Source organism: Sturnira hondurensis, unplaced genomic scaffold, assembly GCF_014824575.4.
Source record: "Sturnira hondurensis isolate 20B ecotype Veracruz unplaced genomic scaffold, ASM1482457v3 Scaffold0022566, whole genome shotgun sequence".
In the NCBI taxonomy this organism is placed as follows: Eukaryota; Metazoa; Chordata; class Mammalia; order Chiroptera; family Phyllostomidae; genus Sturnira; species Sturnira hondurensis.
This window is the reverse complement of record NW_028095197.1, coordinates 15,288,188-15,313,125: the sequence shown is the minus strand read 5'-3', so window position 1 is coordinate 15,313,125 and position 24,938 is coordinate 15,288,188. Positions and strand designations below refer to the sequence as shown.

The 24,938-nt window shown below is 37.8% G+C and overlaps 1 protein-coding gene and 1 long non-coding RNA gene across 4 annotated transcripts in view; one reads left to right on the top strand and one right to left on the bottom strand.

The window, feature by feature from the left end:
- Positions 1-18,162, bottom strand: part of TMEM38B (transmembrane protein 38B) — a 51,431-nt gene extending 33,269 nt beyond the window's left edge. For 2 of the 3 annotated variants that reach the window (XM_037035855.1, XM_037035856.1), the window contains exon 1: positions 17,899-18,162. In XM_037035855.1, coding sequence (XP_036891750.1) covers positions 17,899-18,010 — 112 coding nt within the window. In that variant the 5' untranslated portion in view covers positions 18,011-18,162. The remainder of the gene's footprint in view (positions 1-17,898) is intronic. The other variant, XM_037035857.1, reaches the window with a different exon arrangement.
- Positions 18,163-19,548: 1,386 nt separating this feature from the next.
- On the top strand, positions 19,549-24,371 carry LOC118979728 (uncharacterized). The gene is made up of 3 exons (XR_005064978.1): positions 19,549-19,606; positions 23,203-23,438; positions 24,033-24,371. It is a non-coding gene; the product is annotated as an uncharacterized LOC118979728 (long non-coding RNA).
- The last annotated feature ends 567 nt before the right edge of the window (positions 24,372-24,938 follow it).

Below are 24,938 nucleotides of genomic sequence, written 5' to 3'. Positions count from 1 at the left end.
TTCTGTAAGTTTGAAATCATCACAGGAAAAAGTGCAAAATAATAAAAAACAAAGTAAACAAAAAGAAACAAATGATTTATAAAAATAAAAGTGCAGATTAACTAAACAGATGCTAAAATGAAAAAATAAAGATGGGAAATAAATAAAACCAACCAAAAATTGTCATTGAAAGAGACCAATTAAGCAGATCACTGCACTGCAATGCATAACATTAAAAAAAAGAAATATTAAATAGTTTTTTAATTAGAGGAAAACAACATGTATTTAATATAACAAAGGTGGAAATATATTAGAAAAGGACAACTTTCTTAGAAACTATAAATTAGCAAAAACCTGAACATACAAATAACTATGGGAAAAAACTACAGAGCAGTCAAAGACCAATCTAAAGAAAACTGCCACACTCGAATAAATTAATTGGAAATAACTAGAAAACATTTACCAAATAGTTTTGGATTATTCATTTTTACACCACATAACCATTATAGAGTTTAGCAAAGGAGGAAAACTTTCTATTAAACAACATTATCTAATATCAAAAATTATAAAGGAAAAAAAGAATGAGAGGAAGGAAGAAAAGGAAATGGCAGAAACAGAGAGGAAGTTAGAAAGACACATTCTATAATTCTAACTTTTGGGTATAATGCACAAATACATTAATAACAAATTGGTGTCAGTAGTTTTTGAAGGAAAATAAATCATAACCATGTAGATTTTATCCAAAGAATTTAATGAAGGTTCAATGTTCAGAAATTCATTAAAATCATTCACTATATTAACAAATTATTATGTCAGACAGTAAAAGGTCATCCCCCCAAAATCAACATTCCTAATTTTAAAAAAATAAACTACTAACTTAAGAAAAGTATTTAACCTGAATAAAGCCAAGGAAAAGATTTAGAAATTTGACTTCATCAAAATTTAAATTTTCTCTATGATAAGAGGAGGACAAAATGTTTTTCAACCTACTTAAGGCAAATTCTAACAAATCAATAGAAAAAGAAAACTAGAAAAATGGGCATATTGCAAGTCACAATAATGGGCATTTTGCAAGTCACAAAGCAATGACTTGCAAAACCATATGAATGACTACTAAATATACCAATAAAAAGCATCCTTGACTCATAAATAATCAAGGGAAAACAAACTAGGACAAGGTATTATTTCACACACACCCATTAGGCAAAAGAAATTATAGCTAATATTAATAAATTGGCAAAGGTGTGAAGAAATTCATATTCCCTTGTGAATATAAACAAGTAAAGGCATTCTGAAGAACAATTTGGAAGTACCAACTAAATTTTTATTCAACTGCACTTCACTTTCAGTATTATTTTGTATTGGTTTCAGGTATAAAGCATACTGATTAGTCAGTCATACACTTTACAAAATGTTCCTCCCATTATCACCAGACACAGTTATTGCAATATTAGTGACTATATTCTCTATGCTGTATTTTACATCCCCGTGCCTACTTTTTAACTGCCAATTTTTACTCCTTAATCCCTTCACTACTCTCACCCAGTCCCCTAATACCTCTGCCCTCTGGCAACCACCAACCCGCTCTCTATGTCTGAGTCTGTTTCCATTTTATTTGCCCATTTATTTTGTTCTTTTGATTCCACATATAAGTGAAATCATGTGATATTTGTCTTTCTCCGGATGGCTTATTTCACTTCACATGGACCTTCTAGGTCCACCCATGCTATCGCAAATGGTAAGATTTCATTGTTTTACGGCCAAGTGATATTCCATTTTATATATGTCCCACCACTTTTTTGTCCACTCATCTGTTGACGGGCACTTGGATTGCTTCCACATCATGGCTTTTGTAAATAATGCTGCAGTGAACATAGAGGTACCTATGATCTTTCAAATTAGTGTTTTGTGTTTCTTCATACACATACCCAGAAGTGGAATCACTGAGTCATATGGCAATTCAATTTTTAATTTTTTAATGAGCCTACATACTATTTTCCCAGTGGTTGCAACATCTGCATTCTCAACCAACAGTGCACGAGAAGTCCCTTTTCTCCATACCCTCACCAACACTTGTCATTTATAGGTTTATTGATGATAGCAATTCTGACAGGTGTGAGGTGACATCTCATTGTAGTTTTAATTTGCACTTTTGATGATTAGCGATGTTGAACATCTTTTCACATGTCTCTTGGCCATCTATATATCCTCTATATGTTCTATTCCTCAGTCCTCTGCCCATCTTTTAATTGAATTGCTGATTTGTTTGTTTTTTCTTGGTGTTGAGTAGTATGAGTTTTTTTGTAAATTTTGGATAGTAAGCCCATTTCAGATGTATTATTGGCAAATATCTTCTCTCATTCAGTGAGTTGTCTTCCTTTTTTAGAGAGAAGTGAGGAAGGATGAAATGTAAGAAACATCAATGTGAAAGAGAAATCTTGATCAGCTGCCTCACATAAGCACCACAACCAAGGACCAAACCTACAACCCAGGCATACACCCTGACTAGGAATCAAACCTGCAACCTTTCATGTTGCAGGATGACACCCATGTGAGCCACATGAGTCAGTGCTTGTCTTTCCATTTTGTTGATGGTTTTGAGGTGCAAATCTTTTAGTATGATGAAGCCCTATCTGTGTATTTTTTTCTTTCATATCCCTTGCCTAAAGAGATATACCCAAAAAAATTTTGCTAAGAAAAATGTGAAGAGGTTTTACACTTATGTTTTCTTCTATGAGTTTTATGGTTTGTCTTACATTTAAGTATTAAATCAATTTTGAGTTTATTCCTGCATATAGTGTAAGAAGGTGATCTAGTTTTATTTTTGTTGTATGTATGTGTACAATATTCCAAGCAACATTTATTGAATAGATTTTCTTTATCTCATTGTATGTCCTTGCCTCTTTTGTAGCCTAGTAGTTGACTGGACAGGCATGGGTTTATTGCTGGGGTCTCTGCTCTGTGCCACTGATCTATGTCTGTTTTTATGCCATTACCATACTACTTCGATTACTATGGCCTTGTAATATAGTTTGTTATCAGCTGGCGTGCTAACTCCAAATCTGTTTGTTTTCAAGATTGCTGAGGCTATCCAGGGTTTTTCATGAATGTGTATAGTTTTTTATTATTTGTTGTATTTCTGTGAAATACACCATTGGTATTTTGATAGGAATTGTGTTCTCTAAATTGCTTTGGGTAGAATGGATATTTAATGTTAATTCTTCCCATCCATGTGCACAATATATGCTTCCATTGGTATCTTATACAATTAACTTCTTCAGTACCTTGTAATTTTCCAAGTACAGGTCTTTCACATCCTTGATTAAATTTACTCTTAGGGTTTATTTGTTTGTTTGTTTGTTTGTTTTATGAAATTGTAAATGGGATTATTTTCTTAGTTTCCATTTGTGACAGTTCAGCATTGGTATATAAAAATGAAACAAATTCTGAATATAAATCCTGCTACTTTACTGAATTCATTTATCAGTTCCAATAGGTTTTGGTGGAATATTTAGGGTATTCTATATACAGTATCATGTCATCTGCAAATATTGACAATTTTACTTCTTCCTTTCCAATTTAGATGCCTTTTATTTCTTGTTGGTCTGACTGCTATGGCTATGACTTTGAATAATACATTGAATAAGAGTGGTAAAAGCAAAGAATCCTGTCTTGCTTCTTTGATCTTAAGGGAAACACTTTAAGTTTTTCCCCTTTGCATATGTTGGCTGTGGGTTTCTCATACATGGGCTTTAGTAGGTTGAGGTATGTTCCTTCTATTTCCACTTTGCCGAGAGTTTTTATTATAATTGGCACTGAATGTTGTCAAATGATTTTTCTCCATATACTGATATGATCACATGAATGATTTTACCCTTATTTTTGCCTTTGATATATCACATCAATTGACTTGCAGGTATTACATCAATCTTGCATCCCAGAATAAATCTCACTTGATCATGGTGCATGATCTTTTTAATGTATTGCTGGATTCAGTTTGTTAATATTTTGTTGCAAATATTTGGATCTATGTTTACTAGAAATATTGGCCTATATTTTCTTTCTTTGAAGTGACTCTATCTGGTTTTGGAACTAGAATAATGCTGACCTAGTAAAATGAACTTGAAGTCTTTCCTTCTCTTGAATTTTCTGGAATAATTACAGGATAGGTTTTAGTTATTCTTTGAATGTTTGGCAAATTCACCTGTAAAGCTATCAGGACTTTTGTTTGCTGAAGTGTTTTGATTATTGCTTTGATTTCATTAGTTGTAGTATGTTCAGATATTCAGTTTCTTCTTCAGTTTTGGAAGATTGCATGTAACTAGGAATTCATCTGTTTCTTTCAGATTGTCCATTTTGTTGACATATAGTTGTTCACAATATTTTCTTATATTCCTTTGTATTTCTATGGTGTCAGTTATTACTCTTCCTCTTTAATTTGATTTTATTTATTTAGGTCTTCTTTTTTTTCTTGAGTTTGGTTAAAGGTTTATCCATCTCATTCATCTTTTCAAAGAACCAGCTCTCAGTTTCTTTGATCTTTTGAATTGTTCTTTTTTTTTTTACTCTATTTTGTTTATTTCCACTCCAATCTTTCCACTCCAATCTATTTCCATCCACTCACTTTGGGTAGTTTTTCTAGTTCCTTTAGGTGTAAGGTTTGTTTCTTTAATATTTTTCTTTTTTTAAAAGTAGTCCAATATTGCTATGAATTTCACTCTTAGGACTGCTTTAACTGTGTCCCATAGATTTTGGGTTGTGTTTTCACTTTCATTTGTCTCAAGATATCTTTTGATGTCTTCCTTGATTTCACTGTTTAATAAGATGTTATTTAGCCTCCATGTGTTTGTGTGTTTTTCAGGGTTTTTTTTAATTGTGACTGATTTCTAGTTTCACACCATTGTCAAGGTCAGAGAAGATATTTGATTTCAATCTTCTTGAATTTATTGAGACTTATTGTGTGTCCTAACATGTGGTTTATCCTGGAAACCTTTCCAGTATACTTGAAAAGAATGTATATTGTGCTGCTTTGGGATGAGATGCTCTGAAATTATTGATTAAAATCATCTGCTCTAGACTGGTACAACCACTATGGAAAACAGTATGGAATTTTCTAAGAAAACTAAAAATGAACTTGCCTTTTGACCCAACAATTCCACTGTTAGGAGTATATCCTAAGAACCCTGAAGCACCAATCCAAAAGAATCTATGCACCCCAATGTTCACAGCAGCACAATTTACGATAGCCAAAAGCTGGAAGCAACTTAGATGCCCATCGGTAAATGACTGGATCAAAAAACTATGGTACATTTACACAATGGAATTCTATGCTGCAGAAAGGAAGAAGGAGCTCCTACCCTTTGCAACATCATGGATGAAACTGGAAAGCATTATGCTGAGCGAAATCAGCCAGGCGGTGAAAGACAAATACCATATGATCTCACCGTTAACAGGAATCTAAACAACAAAACAAACAAGCAAGCAAAATATGACCAATGACACTCAAATACAGAACAGGCTGACAGGGTCCAGAGGGGAGAGGGGAGAGAATCATAGGGGAAAAGGGGATGGACTCACATGAACAAGTATAAAGGACACATGGACAATAACTAAGGGTGGGGGGCAGAAATGGGAGGGAGGTGGGGAGCACGGGGCGCGGGGTGGGCAGGGCTGGGAATATAAGACAGAAAACTGTACTTAAACAAGAATTAAATAAAAATTTAAAAAATAAAAATAAAAATAAAAATAAATCATCTGCTCATCCAAGATACTAGCTTTATACTAGCTTTAGGTTGTTTCCTTTTGGATTTTCTGTCTGGAAGTTCTATCCATTAATGTCAATGGGGTATTAAAATCCCCTACTCCATATTACTGTCAATCTCTCCCTTTATGTCTATCCAGATTTGCTTTATATATTTAGGTCTTCCTATCTTGGGTATATAAATATTTACATGGGTTATAGCTTCCTGCTTGATTTCTTTACCATTATGTCTTTGTCTTCTGTAACAGCCCTTGTTTTAAAGTCTATTTTATCTAATATAAGTATTGCTGCTCCAGCTTGTTTCCATTTGCAATACATATTTTTCTGTCCCTTTACAGTCTATGTGTGTTTCATTCTGAGATGTGTCTCTTGCAGACAGGTTATATATGGGTCTTGGTTTTTTTTATTTTTATCTTCACCCAAAGATATGTTCATTGTTTTTGAGAGAGAGAGAGAGATGTCAATCACTTGCCTTCCATACGTGCCCTAACTGGGAATCATACCTGCAACCTAGGTATGTGTCCTGACAGGGAATCAAACCCACAACCTTTTATATGGGACAACACTCCAACTGAGCCACCCAGCCAGGGTGGGTCTTGTTCTCATCCATTCAGCTAACCTATGTCCTTTGATTGGAGCATTTAATCCATTTTCATTTAAAGTGATTTTTGACAGGTCTATGGCTATTGACATTTCATTTTTTATAGTTATATTCCTTTTCTTTTATTCTTAATTAGTTCCTTTAACTTTGCTTGTAATACTGGTTTAGTGATAACAAACTACTTCAGCCTTTTCTTGTCTTGGATGCTCTTTATTTCTCCTTCCATTTTAAGTGACATCTTTGTTGGGTAATTGGGCTCTGTTTCTCATCACTTTGAGTATTTTGTGCCAATACTTTCTAGCCTGAAATGATTCTGTTGAGAAGTCAGCTGAAAGTCTTATGAGAGCTCCCTTGTAGACAACTATCTTTCTGTTGCTGCTTTTAAGATCATCTCTTTGTCCTAACATTTGCCATTTTAATTATGATATGTCTTGATGTGGGCCTCTTTGATATCATGTTGTTTGGGACTCTGAGCTTTCTGGAATTGCATGTCTATTTTCTTTGCCATTTTAGAGACATTTTCAGTCATCATTTCTTCACACTGGTTCTCAATCCCTTGCTCTATTTTCCTTCTGGTTGCGCATGTTACTACCCTTGATATTGTACCTAGCCCCTTAATCTGTCCTCATCTTTTAAAATTCACTTTTGTTTTCACTGCTCTGATTGGGTATATTTGTTATCTTGTTTTCCAGATTAATGATTTGTTCCTCTGCTGCATCTAATCTTCTGTTGATGCCTTCTAATGTATTCATTTCAGATATTGTATTCGTCATATTTGACTGGTTCTTTTTGATGGCTTGTATGTCCTTTGTTATGCTTACTATCTCTTTAAGCTCTCACTTGGTTCATCCATTCTTCCCCTATGTTCCTTGTGCATCCTTATAATTATTGTATTGAACTCTGTATCTGATAGACTGCTTGTCTCCATTTTATGTAGCTATTTTTTCTGGGGAATTCTTTTATTTGGGCATATTTCTTTGTCTCTCCATTTTGGCTCCCTCTCTGTATTTGTTTTTGTGTATTAGGTGGATCTTCTACATCTCCCAGTCTCGGTAGAGCCATATGATGGCCATATGTAGCAGGTGTCCTGTGGGGTTCAGTGATGCAATCTCCCTGATCACCTGAGGCAGGTGATCCAAGAATGTCCTTCATGTGGGTTATGCAAACCCTCATATTGTAGTTTAGTCTGGATTGCTATGGGCCCACCCATGGGTGGGATTGAACCTCAGGCTGGCTGACTGTTAGGATCAACACTGACAAGTGTTGAGCTACTGTGTAGGGGCTGATCTTATGAAACAGAACTCACCCAAGAAGGGTCTGGTGCCTGCCAAGATATCCCTTTAGGAGTGCTGCTTATGGATCTAATTGGGTCATGTTCTGATGTGGTCTCAAACCTGCCACTTGGTATAGGTTCTTGAGCCTCTTAGAAGGGATTCTGGTGCAGATCAACATCAGAAGCTGCCTACGACTGGCCCTAGACTACCTCTTTGGAGCTACAAAGTGATCCACAATCTGTGGCTATGTCTGTTAAACCTTGGTGCACATGGGAAGGTCCAGGCCAAGGGAGACTTCCACCAGTACCATGCCCAGGAGCAGGTCAGCATAAGGCTCAAGGCACCCTGAGATATGCCTCTGCTTTCTGGATGCCTGATAGGCTCAGTCACTGAAAGAGCCTCTGGAAGTATGCAAGCTGCATGAGTAGGTTCTCAGTTACAAGGTAGGAACAAGCGACATTTGCAAGGAGTGTTTATATTAAAATTCAGCACCAGTGGTGAACCTGAGGCCAACCAGCAAAAGTCTAAGGGTACACCAAGAGCAGCATGTATGGAGCCCGTAAACCTTTGTGGTGGAACAGGAACTCAAGGAGTAGTCAGGGTCAGGTCAGCAGAGTTCATCAGGCTAAAAGATTAAGATTTGGCTAGGTGGAGGGAGGGCTCTGCATTAAAATGATGGTGGTGGTGAGCATTGAAGGAAAAATGGCTTAATTCCAGAGCCATAAAATTCCATCTCTTCCTGTCCATTTCTGCCATGCTGAGTCTGCTCAGACCTTCTTGCGTGTCTTACAAGAAAGTCTAGACCATGGGCCCAGGCTGACTGTACCTAGCTGACTCCTCTGAGGAGCATGAAATTGGTAGGGTGAGGCCATAGGGATCTAGAAGAGTGGGGCTAGTGCATTCCCCTAGGCAAATGACATCTGGATAGGAGTGCTCCAACCACGAAAGATAGCCTTTGCAGGCAGTGTGGAAGATGCACTCGGCACAAGGACCTCGTGCCTTCAGCCCTCTCCCTCCAGTCTGCTCTGAGCTATTTCTCTGCTAGAACCCAATATGTATGTCCACAAACAAGATTCTGTGCACTCATCCTTTAAGAGGGTACATGGTTTTCTGTTAGACTCCAATTTCTCCCCGGCTGAAAGAACCCCACTGATTTTCAGAGTCAGATGTTATTTCGCCTCCCATTCCCAGCTCTGGTGCTCCTGGATAGGGAATGCAGCATGGGTTTCAGACCCCTCAATGCTCATGGGATGAGGGGGGAACATCTGCAGCTGAGATATGCCTGTGGATTCACCACCACAGGTAGGTGTTAGACCGGGCCGTTACATATCTCTCTCCTTCCTCTCAGTCTGGATGTGGCTTCATCTCTAATTCTTGGTTATAAGACTTCTGTTTAGCTAGTCTTCAGTTGGTTATTCAGGTTGACTATTCTATAATTTAGTTGTAATTCCAATTTGGTCCCAGGAGGAAGTCAATGTAACTCCCAGCTAGTCTGCTGTCATCTTGGATCCTCCACCATCTATGTATCTTCTGTGGTAAGGTGTCTGTCCAGAGCTTATGCCCATTATTTATTTATTTACTTATTTTAAAAATTTACTTATTTATCCTTACAAGGGAAGGGAAGGAGAGAGGGAGAGAAATATCAATGTATGGTTGCTTCCTGTGTGTCCCCTGCTGGGAACTGGCCCCTGCTGGGAACTGGCCTGCAACCCAGGCATGTGCCCTGACTGGGAATCGAACCACAATCTTTTGGTTCATAGGCCCATGCTCAATGCGCTGAGCTATGCCAGCCAAGGCCCATTTTTTAAATTGGATTTTTTTTATTGTTGAGGATTAAGAGGATACACACACACAAACATATATATATTTGAATATCATTCTTTATGGAATATGTGTTTTGAAACACTTTCTCCAAGTGTGTGGTTTATCTTAAAATCAGTTACAAGACTGATACCCACAAAAATGTCCTCCCCTCTCCTGCCGTATGTGTATAGTTACTGTTCAGTGTTGCCCCACCCAGTGATGACTGATTAATTAAAACATTGGTCAGTCAGCACAAGAAATGATCTTTCCCTCTGGTCAATGGACTCAAGCTGCTATACTGAGCAACTCTCATGTTGAAAAGCAATACAGAGTGCTTAGAAGTATGGACTCCAGAGCTTAATTGCCCAGGTATAAATCCTGCCTCTAGTACTTACTTTGTAATGAACTCAACAACTTAATTGTTTGCTTTCTCACATCTTTACAGATACTTATATATGTACCTACATGTACATATATATCATATCACAATTAACTTCCCGTAATATTATCACAGGTGAGAGAGGCTGCTATGATTCTATACCAGTTTTGTAACCTTTTTATAGGACTCTAACCTCTCTTGGCTTAAATTTCAACTTGCATAAAATGGGAATAACACATGACTTATAAGAATTAAGATGTAAGAATATACATAAAAACATATATTTACTACCTAGTACATGGCAGACACTTACTGATTTATCAACTGAATGGACTGACACTGACGGCAGAAAAAAACAAGTAAGTAAAATGCAACCCTTGGGCTGCTTCTGACACAGTTCTGAGCCCAGTCTATAGTTTTTTTGAGTTCTTATTGCAAGGCCGGCATGAGAAAGGAACATCATGGCACTAAAAAAGTACTCATAACACCAACAGTCTTAATTAATCAAAACTGATATTTTTATTAAGAAAAAAGAAAAAGAACAGAGTTGAAGGGAAGTTCTCCCTCACATCAGTACTAATTTTCAAAATTATGTCACCCAGAATAATTTCTCTAACTCAAATAGGCCTTTCTATAACAACTGTTTTCAGCACACACACTAAGGCAACACATTTTACAGCATGATGAAATCTTATGACAAAGCTCTTTGGGTGCTATGTTCCCTTATGTATATCATACTGGCACCACAATTAGGTGTAACATTAGTTTAACATTAAGTTAAACTATGAAAATAGAGAAAGTTAAATAGAAACAACTTGCATATCTTTGGAGCATACAAAAATATTTGGTAAGAAGAAAATAGTTTGTATAATATTTTTAATTTCTTCTCATTTGCAGCTGATCAACTGGTAGTAAATCTTTCCCACTGATGCACCAACAGCAATCAAGGCTCAAGTACAACAGGGGGCACACCTGGAGTGCCCAGCTGGAATTAAAAAAATGAAGACAAGCAGTGTATTAGATGCAGAGTTCAAAACACTGGTTATAAGGATGCTCAGTAAACTTAGGGGAAGAGTAAACAAACTTAAAGGGAACTTCAACAGCATACAAAAATGACATGGCAACCATAAAAAGAACCAGTCAGATAATGAAAGATATACTAACCAAAAGAAGAATAATACATATAGGGAATTGATAGTAGAGCAGATGAAGCTGAGAGTCAAATCAGCAATTTAGAATCCAAGGAAGCAAAAAACACCCAATCACAATAGCGGAAGGAAAAAAAGATTTTAAAAAAATGAAGACAGTGTAAGGAGTCTCTAGGACAACTTCAAGTATACCAACATTTGCATTATGGGGTTGCCAGAAGAAAAAGAGAGCAGGAAACTGAAAAGCTATGTTAAAAAAAAATGACAGAAGACTTCCTTAATCTTGAAGGAAAAAGACATACAAGTCCAGGAATCACAGAGAATCTCAAAGAAGATAAAAGGAAAGAGGCCAACATCACAACATATCATAATTAAAATCACAAAAGATCACAGAAAGAGGGAATCTTAAAAGCAGCAAAGAAAAGCAGTTAGTTACCTACAAGGGTGCTCCCTCAAGACTGTCAACTGATTTCTCAACAGAAACTTTGCAAGCCAGAGAAGACTGGCAAGAAATATTAAAAATGATGAAAAGTTAGTACCTACCACCAATATTACTCTATGCAGCAAAGCTATCATTTAGAATCTAAGGACATATAAAGAGCTTCCCAGACAAGAAAAAGCTAAAGGAGTTCATTACTACCAAATCAGTATTACATGACATGTTAAAGGGTCTCCTTTAAGAAGGTAAAATGAAAGATTAAAAATATGAACAATAAAATGGCAATACATACATATCTATCAACAACTGAATCTAAAAAGCAGAATAAACGAATAATCAGAACAGAAACAGATTCATAGATGGTGATTTTGATGACTGCCAGATGGAAGAGGGTTTAGGGGGTTGGGTGAAAAAGGTGAAGGGATTAAGAAGTACAATTTGATTGTTACACAATAGTCATGGAGATGTAAAGTACAGCATAAGGAATACAGTCAACAGTATGCTAATAGCTATGTATGGTGTCAGATGGGTATGAGATTTATCAGGATGATCACTTAATAAGTTATATAATGTATAATCACTGGGGTATATATACTTGAAACATAATAGTGTATGTCAACTGAAATATAAAAAATTATTTTGAAAAAGTCATACTCTACTCCAATAAATTCACTTACAATCACATCTACAAAATAATCCCATACTATGCCTAAAATGAATCATTAGACTCTATTTGAAACTATTTCAGTGACTTAGTTAAAACAAATCTTGGAAAGATATTGTTTAATATACTGCATACACAACTTCATTTTATGTACTCAGTCTATTTTAGTTCTATTTTTAAGAACTAGTTGCACTGCAGCTACTTTCAAAACAGTTAACATTCAGCTTGCTGGTGGCTGATGACATCCAGAAAGAAGAGGTTCTAGCCCTCTTAAAGCCTCAACTCCAGATGTTAAGTATTTTTAAATTGCGTATTAGTGAACTTTTACCCTAGTCCTTCTCCTTTACAGATTTATCTCCTTAAAAAGAGAAAAAAAGAACAATATAAATTATTTCATATGCCTCAAGAATGTTCTCCATCAAAATTATTAAAAAACAATCATGTAGGCAACAGAGACTTAAAGATTATCTATGACACAACAGATTCCAGTTTTGGATCAGGTTTGAGTCACAGTGGGACCACGTAACTACAACCCACCTGTGGTTACTTCCCTAATGTATAACTAGAATAGACAGATCTGGCAACTGGCACAATCCCCAAATTGATCCCTGGACCCAAGGATCATTATGGTAGGAATGGTCAAGCAGAAGCCCCTAAAGACCTTTTTAAAAAGCTTTACTAAAAGATGAGTGCCATAACCAAAAAATATGACAAATGAAAAGGTGATAATAGCTATCATGTGCCATTTAACTGTCCGGTCTACACACAAGATGGATAAATTTGGAGAATAACTGTGGTTTTCATAAATGTAGACACAGACTGACTCCAATTGCAGCTAGTATTCTAGATGCAGTATTTTTACTGAAACAAACCAACATCACCCCTGTAACCTGGTAAGCAAATACTTTTTTTCATATTAATTTGGGAAGAACCCCAGTCACTTTATTTTCAGCTAGCAAGACTGAGTTCACTATCACAGTTTTGCCTCAAGTCTATGTCAACTCTCCTGCTCTCCAAGTCCACAGAGATTTTGATCATAATGAGACTCCACACAACATCACAACTGGCTCACTACACTGAAGATATTATACTGAATGGATCTATGGACAAGTAGCCAGTACTTTAGATATCTTACTATGATATACAAGGGTGAGAAAAAGGTTTACAGATGTTAAGTACCCAAAATAGAGTTCATTCATGTGTTATTTTTATTAATTATTGTATTATTTTCCCTATGAACTGTAAGCCTACTTTTGCCCACTCCTAATGCAAACCATAAAGTAGAAGGTTAAACTGCACTGCTAAGTTTCTGTAGCAGAGTCCAGTCAAAAAATGGAAAATAGTTATTTTAACAGAGAGAATTTAATATAAAGAAGGTTACAAACATATATGTTTTTTAAATGTGGGTAGCCCTAGCCAGTGTGGCTCAGTTAGTTGGATCACTGTCCCAGAGACTGGTGGTGGGTTCGACTCCTGGCCACATGCCTGGGCTGTGGGTTTGGTCCCTGGTCCAGGTGAGTGCAAGAGGCAACCAACGATGTTTCTCTATCACATTGATGTTTCTTTCCCTCTCTCTCCCCCTCCCATCCCTTCTAAAATCAATAAGCATGTCCTCCTCTGGTGAGGATAATAAATAAATAAATAAATAAATAAATAAATAAATAAATAAATAAATATTTTTAAAAAGACATGAGTATGGAATTGTTAACAACTAGATTTTGAAAAGGTAAATGGTAAATACTGTGGTATAGAGGTAGCAGCTGAAGAAAGTTATTACCTCTGCTGGGGAAACAAGGAATAGGTTGAAATTACTAAAAGTTAGAAGCTTACAGGAAGAGCTCTTTGGAGCCAAAACTGAGGTTCCTGAGAGGAGAATACTTACTCAAAGGGTGTTCTAGTTCAGTTCACTCACTCTCCAGTCAGCAGGAGAGTTTGAACTAAACACTAGTCTCCTGACTTCATGAGCTCTTTCTACTAACTACACTCCCTCAGCAATATTTATGTCAGGTCACTTAAATACTCTAACTCTCCTTTCAATTAAAACATGGAAAGATAATTTAAGTAAGATTCTCTAAATACAAAGAAGTAAATTATGGGTTGTCATTTCTGAGACATCCTTTCCCACCCAATACTGGGCAGAATCTTTTTACAGCATTTCATACCAAAGGGGGCTTTGGAAGCATTATGAATGTTCCCCTTTTATCTGGATGTTGATTACACAGATGTTCACTGTGAAAATTCACTGAGCTGTACAGTTACGACTTTAACACTTTTCTGTGTTTTTCATGGGGATTTATAAAGACAGCAAAACTATGTTGCTACCTTCATAAAATCCCAGAACTGATAAATTCTTGATGTATTAATCCTTTCATCTCCCACAAATTAGAGGAAGGAATAATAACAAACTTTATTCCTAGATTTAATTCCTAAGAGCAAAGTAGAAAATGGTGGCATGGAAATGACAGAAATCATGGGAGAAAATAACTGTATTAAATGACAACTTACTGAGGAATTGCTAAACACTGAAAAACCAGAGAACGCTAAATGAGCCTGCAAAGGCCGAGCATAGAGTAGTTGAAAACTTTGGAGGAAGTGGAAGAACTAGCTCCATAATTTATTGAATTATGTGTCTTAAGGAAGTTTATTTTATTCCTCTTAAGACTATTCCTCATCTGTAAAACGAATTCAGTAATACTTACCTTAAAGGGATATGTGAGGATTAGAATAGAGTGAAATGTTTTGCATGTATCTGAAATGAATATTATTATTGTGAAGGAAAGAAAATGCAACCTTATGTGACCCTATAAAAAATAAAAAGATGACAACAGCCCAGCTGAGTTTCTTTAGGGCCAGAATAGTATCTTTCATATTGGTAACCTCAACATCTAATGTAGTAGCATATGCAGTAGTTTCAACAAATATTTGAGAGAGGTCAGCAAAACAGTAATGGAAGAATTAAGATTAAAACAACAGATTTGACATGCAAAAATCAAGTAGAAATAATTGTAGATTAAATTTTCAGAAACTCTCACAGAAAAGAGTAATTGGACATAAATATAGAATTGAAGAAATGTGTTTATTTTAATGAAGAATTAAATGAGACAGAAAAGATATGAGAAATATAAGACAGGAGATTAAAATTGATTATGTAAATTTTCTCTTATCGTTTCTAACAGTTTCCAAAGCAGCATTTTACAATTTCCTAACAAAATACCTGGGTAAAGAGAAAGAAAACAAAAATCTATACTACTAGCCAAAACTGAAAGCCACAGACAATCAGATGCCAGGGTTCAATAGGAACCAAAGGTAATTATGAGATAAATGGAAGTAAACTAAAAAATAAAAATAAAAAACCAAATTTATTAAATACCTTGATATCTTTGCTTAAACACAAGTCACACAGAAAAATAAAGGGGGGAAACCACCATCCTTCCTTGGATGGGAATGCCTACATCCTGAACCGAATTAAAAAGACATGCTATCCTCATCTACACTATAGATAGAAATAGTTTATCCCCCTTTATACGGTTGCCTCCACGGCTGCATTTTTAAAGATCTAGGCAAAGACTACAAATCATAAAATGTAAATGCTAGGAAAGTGGGGGGTGAGGTATTAGCAGTGGTAAAGAGTACATTCCAAAAGTTAGTGTCTCAAGGAGTAACATGTTTAAGAAAATAAAAATAGTAAGAACCCTGGTAAGTAGTATATAGACAAATTGTAGTTTTATTGTACAATAGGGCTGAGTTCTAGAGAATCAGTATCAGGAGAAGGAAAGAAGTTGCCAATTTTAATTAAAAATGTATATAAAGTACAGGCAAATTAAAATTCCTAAAAAAATTTAAATAATACATCAAACACATAGAGTTTAGTCCAAGAATATCAGAATGAGTCATTTTTTAAAATGTAATACGTTACTTTTTAAATAGCAAAAACAATATGATCAATTCAAAAGATTTACAGAAGCAGACGTACAAATAAATGACCAATAAACTTAGGCAGCACAAACTTATTAACCAGAACAGATGAAAACAAAAACTGTGTTTTCTGATCATTAGAATGATAAGATATTTAAGACTGATAAAAGCCCATACTATGGAAGTCCGTCTAACACACTCCTGGTAAAGGCTTAAAGGGGCATAATACATTTTTTTGCGTGTGAATTCTATCATTTTGACCTGTTTACAAGTACTAGTACTGGAATACAAAATATTTTCACACCATATGCAATTATGTGATAGCATTCAATTAGTCCAGTGGTTCTCAAATTTTTTTGGTTCAGGACTCCTCTGTACCCCTAAAAATTAGTGAACAGGTGAATGGTTGCCCGAGTCTAGGGGAGGACTGACTACAAAAGGCAGGAGGGAATCCCGGTTGGGTGATGAAACTGTTGGTGGCAGTGGTTACAGAACAGTATGTGTTCATCCAAAATCACAGACCTTTACATTTAAAAGGGTGCATATAATGCATGTAAATTAAACCTTTAAAAAGCCTGACTGAAAACAAGTTCTTAAAGAACTCAATCTTTTTGCTTATGTGAGTGTCATGTATCCATATTTAGAATATTAGAAGTCATAATGAAAAAATTTTAAACAGTTCTTTAGGTATTCACTTCAAAAACAACAAATGTTAACACAAATCATGTATTCTTTATGGGAATAGCTATTTTCCAAAGCAACAACCATTTAGAGAGAAAAGACACACTTTTATATCCTAGGAAATCTCTTTTAAGGTCTGGCTTCAAATAGAAAAAAGCTGGATTCACATATCTGCTTCTTCATTCAATCTCTTACAGTATCAGATTCTGTAGCCTCTGGGAAACTCCACTGTACTTGTGAGAAAATGAATGCGAAAAAGACAAATAACATCTGTACATTAGGATGAAAATAAATTTGACCCACAAGTGTCCTGGACCACACTTTGAGAACCACTGATTTAGCCTACACAGAAAAAAATAACTACTACTGAATAGGGAATAAGAAAATGTACTTCTTTTGCAATCAAAGAAGCAATCTCTTATGCAGATTATTGGTCCTTATATAATAAAATGAAAGTCCCCCATATCCAGGTCAAAACTTCTACCAAACAACGATCTAGCCTAGGCTACAAACTTCAACGTAAATGAAAAATATCTCTGGGGTACAAGGGTTTGAAAAAGGAGCAGACCACGAGAAGTACAGCATCGTCCTCCAGCCCCAAACCCTTGGCATTGGCTCCAACCACTGCAATAAGGCTAGGGGCAATCCTTTTGCTGGGGCGGGGAGGACGAGGGAGGCGCTGCCTTCAATTTGTTAAAAAAAAAAAAAAAAAGACGCCCAGCAAAGCAAAGCGCAATAGAACGAAGTACGCCAAACTAGTGTGCCTACTTGAGACCTTTGATTCACCGGTGTTTATACAACTTTCGTAACTGGGGAGCGGTCCGCAACTATCCACTACTCCAAGCAAGTCCGACACTCCGTCTCTGCAAGCTTTGTTCCCAGGTGACTTTCAAACACTTTCCAAGGAAGTGGTGGCACCCCCAGGAGACTGTGCAAATCCTGGGCGGGAGCCGGCAGTACCGGGGCTCCGCCAGCGGCTGTGCCTCCCGAACACCTGCCCGGGAATGCTTCCCGCGTTGCAGGGCCAGCCCCGGACGTCGCAGACCCCCCGGTCGCGCCGCCTTTGACGGTTACCGAGACCACCTCCCTTCCCAGCCTCGGTTACCCTAGCTGCACTGGAGGGGTCGATGGAGCCGACCCTTGGCGCCCCTCCAGCTGGACTATAGGACTCTCTAGGGTAGAAGGAGCTTGCCCGCTCACCCGGCTCCGGCCGTCCTCACCTGAGGGGGCCGCTCCCCGGCGCCCCGCACTCACCCGGCTGACGCTTCAGCGCCATCACGGATACCAGGTAGTGAGCGATGTCAAAAAAAGGGAACATAGACATGCTAGAAAAGGCAAGGGTCAGTTCTTCCCACGGAGAGGCCATGACAACGACCTACCACGGCGACCAGGGAGCCGGGTCGACGGGTTCCCGGCTCACGAGGTGAAAGTTGGGGGATGGGCACTCGCAGGGGCGCTCTTCTGCGCGGCCTCCAGGAGCCCCGCGCGTGCGCCCTGGCACTCGCGCCGGCGCGCGGAGAGGCGGGGCCGCAAGTCCGGGGAGCCGCCGGCGCGCTCCCGGCGGTCGGCGGGTGGGCGGGGTGAGAGGGTTCGTGCCGTTTCTTTTAGGCTTGAACTGTTCTCCTAATAAGGGCCCAGCGTCTTCTCCGTGGTGGGAGCTGTGTTAGACCGGGGAAAGTGAGCAGCTGAATGAATGAAAATACATTATTAATGTTAACATTTAGTGCATTTGGTATTTTTAAAATGAATACGGAACTATTTTTAAATGTTGCTATAAGTTTTAATATGCTAAATATCGATACATGTAACCCACATAAACAAAAGCTTTGTGGGTTCCTCAAGAAAATTTTTGTCATCTTTTTTAAAGATCTAATTTACATACATTATGTTCACCTATTTCCATATACAGTGCTATGATTTGGACGAACACATGCAGTCCAAAGGGGAGACTCTCAGAGTCGGACTTATTTCTGTAAATTGATGTCATTTGCCAATATTTTTCGAGGAGCTACAGTATTCCAGTCACACCATAACTTACTAGAAATATAAAACAAGAATACCGGTAACACCCTGCCTTCAAGAAACTTGTGTTCTTCCAAGAGAAATTTAAAAACAATTTTCAAGGATGCGTGCAATATGTACAAAGCAAGTAGTGAGACGTATAGGAGCCAGGCTAGTGCAGTTCCTAGGAGAGGAAGATTGCTTCAGGGAAGTGGTAAGGTGAACTGGCCATTAAAATCTACGTTAGAGATGGAAGGAAGTATGTTGGCTATAAAGTGAGAAATGATGTTGGAAAAGAAGTCCTTGAAAGGCAGACCATAAATCAGGAGGTTTGGCTCCAGAGTCCAAGTTCCTGATCACAACAGTACAAATTAGAGAGCCAGAATGCAGACTTTTAACTGTCTTTTTTCTTCTTTTGAAGGAGAGCAGGGGTGCAATCGTGCAACAAAAATTAAGACTAGATTGGTAAGAAGAGACAGGAAAGATAGAGGGTATTCACTGGCCCAAGCAAAAGGATGTGGAGGCTAAGCACAGTAGGAGCAGACACCTGGATGGGGAAAAATCAGTAGAAAAAGAATAGACTCATGTTAACTCAACCTGTCAAAGAAGGATATGGGAAATGGGTGAGTAAGAGGAGAATTATGATTGCATTCAGAGTACTGGAAATAAGAAGGAGGGGCGGGTTGAGTAGGAAAAACACAAATTTAGTTTGGTTCTTATTTATTTGATATGTTCAACAGATAATGCTGGCACCAGGAAATGGAAATGCATAATGAGCTACTAGATAGGTAAGAGCTGTGTGAATGTATGCACTGCAAAGGAGACTTACATTGATTTTTTTAATCTGAATATTTATCTATTCATTTTAATTCATTCAACAAATGTTTTTTGCAGGCATGCTAGGTACCAGGGAATTTACTGGATGTCAGAAGCCCTGCCCAAAACACTAGGTGTTCAAAAGGTGGGAAAACTGTGGTAAAACTCTACATTTCATTACTTATCAAGAAAGAATAGAATTGGGAAAGTACTTTTCACACATGGTTTTCCAAGCAAAAACTTCCTATAAAGAAAGGTTTATAGATCTCCAGCAAAACTAAATTAAAAAAAACAACCACCACCTGTGATTATACTTTCATGCCTTAGTTGGTTATTTCTATACTTTTTGTGCATTCTTTTATCTTTGTTATAAACAAATAAATTATTTTAAAGTCAGTATGACTCTCTAAAATAGAGCCTCTATTTGCACAAACATTATGCCCGTACCACTATTATTCATCAAGTTAATTCTAGGCCAACTCGTGTAACTCTTAGTTCCAGCTTGCTTATCATCCCCCCTGGGTTAAGTTGGCAACATCCCAACACCCAGTATCACAAATGTCATCCTATTTCTTCTCTGAAATATTGCTTTCTATCTACCAAGTGGTATGCCTTGCACTTTGGAAGATCAATAACAATAATTTATTAAAGAAACAGAGAGAGTCCATTATTAGTAAGTTTCATAGTAAAGGAGCTAATTACACTTGTAAACTGTAGTGTTCTGTTTAAGCATTTTAATTTTAAAGTTATTTCGATAGGTATTTGATAACTACACCACATCAGATTATAGTGTAATAATGTATGGCATTTAAGACAAAATATGTTGAATAGGCAGCTGCACAGAAAGGATGCGCAGCATGGTGGCAGACCACGTGGGCAAGGCGGGGCTGGCTGAGTGGGAAAGTAAAGACTCAAAACTTCTACCTATAAAATGCTGTGGGGATTGCAACAGCGGGAGAAACTCCCAGTCTCCCAGGAGAATTTGTTGGAAATTGGAGCTAGAGTGGAGCGAGTGGCGTTGTTGCCTCTCTGACCCCTGCCCCCACAGACAGCACCACAACACAGCAACAACAAGCGTTGCCCAGCCCTGGCGAATACCTAAGGCTCCACCTCCTTACAACAAACAGATATGCTGACATGAAGAAATGTGGCCCAAATGAAAGAACAGATCAAAACTCCAGGAAAAAAAAGCTAAGCCATGAGGAGATAGACAGTGGATCTGATGCAGAGTTCAAAACACTGGTAATCAGGATGCTCACAGAACTGACTGAGCTCAGTTGCAAAATGAAGAAAAAAATGAAAGCTATACAAAATGGAAGAAAGCAAAATATACAGGAAACCGACAGTGAAAGGAAGGAAATTGGAACTCAAATCAACTATTTGGAACAAAAGGAAGATATAAACATCCAACTGGAACAGAATGAAGAAACAAGAATTCAAAAATCTGAAGAGAGGCTTAGAAATCTCTGGGACAACTTTAAATGTTTCAACACCTGAATCACAGGGATGCCAGAATTAGAAAAAGTGCAAGAAATTGAAAGCTTATTTTAAAAAATAATGAAGAAGAACTTCCCCAATCTGGCAAACACAATAGACTTCGAGGAAGTCCAGGAAGCTCAGAAAGTCCCAAAGAAGTTGGATCCATGGAAGTACACAGCAAGACACACCATAGTTACATTATCCAAGATTAGAGATATGGAGAGAATCTTAAAAGCAGTGAGAGAAAAGGAGACAATTACCTACAAAGGAATTCCCATAAGATTCTCAGCTGATTTCTCAAAAGAAATCTTACAGGCAAGAAGGGAGGGGGCTGGAAAGACGTATTCGAAGTCATGAAAGGCAAGGACCTACATCCAAGATAAGTCTATCCACCGAAGGTATCATTTAGAATGGAAGGGCAGATAAAGTACTTCCCACATAAGATCAAGTGAAAGGAGTTCATCATCACCAGCCCTTGTTATATGGAATGTTAAAGGGACTTATCTAAGAAATAGAAGAAGATCAAAAACTATGAACAATAAAATGACAACAAATTCATAACTATTAACTGATCTTAAAAAACAAAAACTAAGCAAATAACTAAAACAGAAATAGAATCAGAGAAATGGAAATCACCTAGAAGGTTATCAGTGGTGGCAGGGAGGGGAAGAATAGGGTGGGGAAATGTACAGGGAATAAGAAGCATAATTGGTAGACATAAAATAGATGAGGGCAGGTTAAGAATAGTATAGGGCCCTGGCTGGCATAGCTCAGTGGATTGAGTGCAGCCTGTGAACCAAAGGGTCACAGGTTCAATTCCCAGTCAGGACACATGCCTGGGTTGGGGGCCAGGTCCCCAGTGGGGGCCACTGGAGAGGCAACCACACATTGATGTTTCTCTCTCTCTCTTTCTTTCTCCCTCCCTTCCCTTCTCTAAAAATAAATAAAATATTTTTAAAAAAGAAAGAATGGTCAGAAATATCAAAAAAAAAAAGGAATAGTATAGGAAATAGAGAAGCCAAAGAACTTGTATGTACAACCCATGGGCATGAACTAAGCAGAAGGTGGGGCAATGCTGGAGTGTGGGGGAGTGCAGGGAGGAGGGGAGATAAAGGGGAGAAAAAACTTAGGACAACTGAAATAGCATAATCAATAAAATATACTTAAAATTTAAAAAGACAAAATATGTTTAATTTGAATTCAAATGGAAATGTTCAATTTGAATGAACATTTTTAATGTTCAATTGAACATTAAAAATAAGAATTGACCTGGAAATATCCACTGAATTCAATGCAACGAGATGATAGTGCATGAGATTTAAGTGATAAACCAATTTAAGTATACACTCAGCTCCTTAGATACAGTGTGTACCTTTGCTATGATGACTTGGAAAATCTGACTCGGCTCACTTATTTCTTGCACTGGAACCTAAATTCCTTTTCTATAAACATCACTAATATCTCTAATGTGAACTGTTAAACTAAAAATGTCCTCCACGTGTAACAAGTACATATCTATCTAAAATATGTTGTTATTAAAAGGACTATCTCTAGTGTTCATTAGCATAAAGACTGCTAAAAACTGCAGTCCCTCACCAGTGCCAAAGCTACCAGTTGTTTGTGGTTATCCACATGCAAGTTCTCAATCCATCTATGTTCAAGAGTAACGGGTACCATTAAATCAAAGAATAATAGAATTGTGGAAGTTGAATGGACACTTAAAAAAAAGTACCTTGGATTGCAAATCATAGAAAACAGTTCTGGACTTAAGGAAAGTGAAGAATTTCCTGAAAGGCTACCAGGGATCCTCATGAAAACCAAGGATGAGTTGAGCCATCAAGCTCCAAGAAGAGCAAGAAGCTGGGCATTTCTGGGACCAGCCGTTGCAGGTTACCAGTAATAGTCAAGGTTAACATTGTCCAATCTCTGTGTCTCCCTATTCAAGAATACCAGGAAAGAGAGCCTGCCCTGGCCTGGGACAGATATCTTCCCCTGGTTCACTAGCTCTGGAGGAGCACTGGGCCACATAAACCCACAAAATCTCTAGGTATAATAGACAATACCTTGGGAATGGAGGAAGCCAGGCAGCCGTCACAAGAGGTATCTGTTACAATCACTTTCTTTAGTGCAGTTATTTCAGAGTGGGAAACTCAATGCTAGAGAGATCACAAGGACAGCTAGTGATAGACCAGGATTTGCTGTTATCCTGTTACAATTAATCTCCTCTAAATATTCCTACTGGGCTTTCTCCTTGTCTCACAGACCCCAGATTCTCTCCCAAAGTTGTCTTCTACTGACAGATCCAACATCTTTATGTCATGAAAAGGCTACCAGATGAGAGCCAGGAAGAACTACTAAGAGTGAGGACTTTGGCTGAACAGCCAGGATGAAAGGAGTTTATAGTTTCCAGCATAACCAGTTTGTTGAAGGGGCTGAACTCAGTGGAGGCACAATCAGGAAGTGGATTTAGCTTCCTCCAGACGAAGCTCCCAAACAAGGTACCATGTCAGATCTCTTCCATCCTCCAACATTTTCTCAGCGTATCCCATGGCTTCCTTGTCATTTAAGATACTAAGAAGTTAAATTAAATAAAAACTTGTAGAAGTCCAGTCCAGTTAAAATGTAATCTTACATCAAATTCAGAGCTTTTCCCATTCCATCAGCTCAGGTCTGCCTGGCCCAGGGACTTGCAGTGAGGGAATGGGGCATGGTGCGGTCTTTCAACCCTTCCTCATCTTCTGGGCCATGCATCTACTGCATCAGTCTCCAACCATTGGGCACCACCGACCAGTTTTGTGGAAGACAGTTTTTCTGTGGACCAGGGTCGGTGGGGTGGTTTGGGGATGATTCAAACCCATTACATTCAAGCTCACCTCCTGCTGTGCAGTGCAGTTCCTAACAGGTCCAGACCAGTACCAGTCCACAGTCCAAAGGTTGGGGACCCCTGATCTACCGTATTTTCCAGGGCCAAGATAGTACGTAGAGAAATTATAGAAAAGGAACATAGGGCCTTCTAGTTAGCAAATATTGGTTATAGTTTGGGTGTGGGGTTTTGTTTTTGTTTTCACTGTTGGTATTCTTCTTTATGGCAGGTTCCCAGTGCCGACTCATGCGTGGGGTACATTTGTGGTTTCCGAGGTCTCCCGACATCTACACTTACAGCAGATGGCAAACTCAACAGGCATAGCCAACTCTGCATGTTGAGTTAAAGCAGTAACTATGGCTTTTCCAGCCTCTCAGCAAGTGGTGGCCAAGTGTTAGAATATTGGCAAATGAAACTGAACAGAAAATCTGTTGACATGCTTCTGAAAAAGTGAAAAAGAACAAAGCTAGAGGACTGATGCTACTTGACCTCAAGACCTACTGCACAACTACAGTAATCAAGACAATATGGTATTTCTAAAAGAATGAACAAATGTGTTAGTGAAAACAATGTGGATTTTTAATGATTTGTATCTTTGAGATGGGCTCTTCCCTGTTTTTTTCTTTTCTTTTCTTTCTTTTTTCTTTTTTTTTTTTTTTGGCATTGAGCTTGGGTGGACATCTTGTGACCAAGGGAGAAAGGTCAAGAAAATAGCAGATAACTGAAGGTACCAGCCAGCTCTCTCAGACCTACTGTTATATGAGAAAAAGAATCCTCTATCTGTTTAAATAGAGTCTGAATTGACTTGGAAGAGGGAAGCACGTCTTTCCTCATAGAGACAGGGGTAAAAAAAACAAAAACTCTCTAACTCTTTGAGTTCCTTTTTATGAATTTCCTTTTTTTTTAGAGATAAATTTTTTTTATCTCTTGGGCTGTTGGGAGTGAAGTTCTTCCAGATCAGTTATTATCTTCAATTAAGTCTCCCTGCTATTGTCTAGTGCCTATCTTTAGAACATGGAGGTAACACCTTTTGTCTTAGGGACCCTAACTGAGATTTTAAGATAACAAGTCTCAGTTAATATCTTGTTACATCAGAAAGCAGACAAAGGATAGAAATAAAAATGAGAGTGCTGAG